General features: G+C 40.0%; 1 protein-coding gene across 2 annotated transcripts in view; it reads right to left on the minus strand.

Moving 5' to 3' along the window:
- LOC130722141 (uncharacterized) overlaps positions 1-3457 on the minus strand; it is a 5009-nt gene extending 1552 nt beyond the window's left edge. Inside the window, exons 1-2 of one of the 2 annotated variants that reach the window (XM_057572782.1) lie at positions 3307-3457; positions 1-2100 (exon numbers count right to left, since the gene is read on the minus strand). The exon at positions 1-2100 is cut by the window's left edge and continues 1552 nt beyond it. In XM_057572782.1, coding sequence (XP_057428765.1) covers positions 1-1916 — 1916 coding nt within the window. In that variant the 5' untranslated portion in view covers positions 1917-2100; positions 3307-3457. Of the gene's footprint in view, positions 2101-3162 lie in introns of both variants that reach the window. The other variant, XM_057572781.1, reaches the window with a different exon arrangement.

Here is a 3457-nt window from a genome sequence, read left to right on the forward strand (position 1 = left end):
ACTGATGGAATTTGAAATGTGTGATTAGCCCCCTTCATAGTTGGACAGAAGAGACTCACGAAACCTTTCAACTTAGCCAAGTATGAAACAACTACTCCCACACCTTCAATATAATCTGACAAGATCTCAACAATCTCCATATCATACTGTCGATGAGACTCCACATCCATGTACCATTTGATATCCCAATTTTTAAAAAGAGCCCAGGTTTCTCCCTTTCTCGGATACACTTTAAAAATAGAGCGCCCGATCTTTTGGCATAAGACTAGATGGGAGAACATCAGATGATCTTCAGTAGTTTCAGTGCTACCAAGTTTATATTTCCCACAAGAAATTGGCAGTTGCTCAGTTGACCATTTGACTTCATCATCATCATCCGGATCTGGCTCAAACCATGTTATCTCCAGCTTAAATCCAGGGGGGAAAACTTTACGGATTGTAGCATAGAATCTAGGCATGCCATCTATATCATCATAAATGGCCCAGATCTGCCCAGCAGCAAAACACTCCTCTTTCTTGTCCTTGTCAAAGTCACTGAACTCTGGATCAGGGTAAACAAAAACATCTGGACCGTTTGTGGATTTTGAGGTTAAACGTTCAGAAGCTACATCTATCTTTGAGCTGCCCGGTGCATCTTTTCCTCTCCCTTTGGTCTCCACATTTGTATTTTCTAAGTTATCCTCAGCATAATTATTTTGCTTCTGCTTTACTCCTTTCTGATCATCTTTCAGATCAGCAGCCAAGCCATTTTGATTGTTCAATTTAGCTGCCTCCCCACTAGTTTCACCACTAGCACATGGTGATGCACTCCCCTTACCCCGTTTTGAAGCGTGAAAGGACTCCTCATCGTCGTCATCACTCCTATTCTCCTTGTAGGAAACCTGATGTTTTTGCCGGGTAGATCTACGTCGTTGCTCTTCTCGATAAGAAGAAGTATCAGGAAAACCATCATTGCCATTAAGTATATCATCTTCATCATCAGAGTCAGTGCTGCCTATAGAATCTTCACTGGATTCTGCTGCCTGCTTCCTCCTTCTCTTTCCATTTGGCTTTACAGAGGCATTAGAAGTAGTGGCTTTTTTCTGATAATATTCCGCATTGGATCGTTGAGCATGCAAATTAACTGGAGATCCAACACCAGCCTTAAACGCACCCTGATTCTGACCATAGTTCTGCTGGCCAAAAGCTTGCTGACTTGAATTAGTTGTTGGAGTTGTACTTTGGATATTCACCTCATATGCAATGAAGGGCTTATTGCAATGTTGACAGCGAAGAGATCTATTTAAGACTTCCTTGTAATACTCATATCTATGGGAACAAAAGGAGCAAACAGTCCAAAAAGTAGATCGGCCACCATTAACCCCTGGCCCTGGCTGAGATGGGGGCCTGGACGGTTGTTGCTGCGGAGGATTCAAGTTTGTGAAAACCGGCCTGACACTCGTTTGCATTACAGGATTAAAATTTCTCTGACCCTGCTGCTGATGATGAGATGGCATAGCATTTCTATACATTGGAAACCTGTGCACATTCCTGTCGAACACAGTTCGTTTTTCTCTATCCAAAAGCACTGTTTGAGCTTCCCCAATCAGCTTAAATGCAGCTTCTGCACCAGCAAACTTGTTTTTGTCAGGATGAAGCTGGAGAGCAAATTTCCTGTATTGCTTCTTAATTGTTGCATCATCAGCTGTCACCTCAACCTGAAGTATTTTATACCAGTCCCTCGCAGCACCAGAAAATTTCTGCTCAGCAGAGCAATGCACATCACAAACAACAAGCATTTGAGCGATATTCTCCAGATCAGGATATAGTTGCTGAGCCTTAAGGGCAATTTTACGTGCCCCTGTGAAATCCTTGCTTTCCATCTTCTTTTCAGCGATGACCTTGGCCCTTAAGGCCTCTTCTTTATTGCATTCCATCAAAAATCCAGATTTCACAACCCGACAGCAAGTGCTATGGCCAATAAAACTGAGAAATAAGCGTCATTTAATTTCGGACAACTCTGAGAATAAAAAAGACCAAACTCAAACGGGAAATAGCAGATAAATCTTCCAAAACTGCACCAGCCCCCAAAATATCACAGCCATCAAATTCAGATTGACCCTGGAAATTTCAGAAAGTTGGAACTATTAAATCTCACGTCAACCAAAAATTCATTAAAACAATGAAGGAGTTATTGATATCATAAACAGATTTCCATACATAACATTAATGTGTCGGTAGATAGGTCAGAATCTTTCAATTCATTAAAACAATAAAAGTGCAATTACAACAGATATGTGCTATAGTTGGCAGATCACCATTAGTAGTATGTCTGTGAATTCACTAGACCCTAAACAAGTAGAATATCTACAGAAAGGAAGAATTATCAAGAACAAGCCGTTTTCTTCCAATCAACCCCTTTCGCTCAATTTCGTGTTCATTTATTGAGACTAAGCAACCCCGCAACCCCGGCACCACAGACACAGAGTACAGGAAACAAATAACAGTGTATGAAAACAGCATTCAAGACGATTCCGCCCACTACCAGGGGTTGGTTCAGCTTAAAAAATCAAAGTGTTCTGCCAGAAAGGTTTAAGCTTGACTTTCAAATTCTAACTGCCAAACAATGTTATTAATTGCGGAAAGCCAAAATCCCGCCAGACATGACAAATAATGGCAGAATATAGCAGAAATGGCAGGTTATCGGCCATGGCGGAAAGCCAAAAAACCCTAACCAAATTGTAAGCACCACCAGTATAAGCCCTAAGCACTCACCTATGCTAGTAGCATGCCTACTTGGCAAGTCAAACCTACTGAATTTTGTAAAAAAAAAAAAATAGGAAAAAAATATTTCCTTCCATACAAATACAACATCAAAATCCAGCCAAATTAAACCCTAAATCGTTACAAATCAGAAAAATTTAATAAAACAAAAATCCACACTCTAAAAGCTTCTCTTTACATGGATGTTAAACAAGCCTACTGTGACATTGACAAATTTTTTCCACAAACCCAACACAGCACCAAATGGGCAGTGTTCAAATTCCAAACCCGGGAAAATCAGAAAACAAAATTAGCAAGCAAAAACCCTAAACTACTCAAAAACAAACAACGGAGAACACAAAACTCAAATTTTTGGGGGAAAATAGAAGAAGCATCAACGAAAAGCCCGAAAAAAACTACCTTGATAATTAAGAAAGCCAGTCTTTGTTCATCAAGTGAAGAGGGAAGTGAATTGAGCAATTTTGAAGATACACAATAAAGGTAGGAACTTTATGAAAACCCTAAATAGGAAAAGGGTTTAAAAGCGAAAGAAGATGTACGGACCTGGTAGAATTTGGGTCTTTGAGAGTAGAGGATGCAAAATGGGGGAGGAAGAAAAAAGAGAAAGTGGAGAGTTATATATGATTCATCAACAATTGTATATCATAGGTTTTGCTTGTTCCCCAAAGTGCCACTTCAAGTTTTGGGTTACAAT

The sequence above is a fragment of the Lotus japonicus genome, chromosome 6 (genome assembly GCF_012489685.1).
Source record: "Lotus japonicus ecotype B-129 chromosome 6, LjGifu_v1.2".
NCBI classification, from domain to species: Eukaryota; Viridiplantae; Streptophyta; class Magnoliopsida; order Fabales; family Fabaceae; genus Lotus; species Lotus japonicus.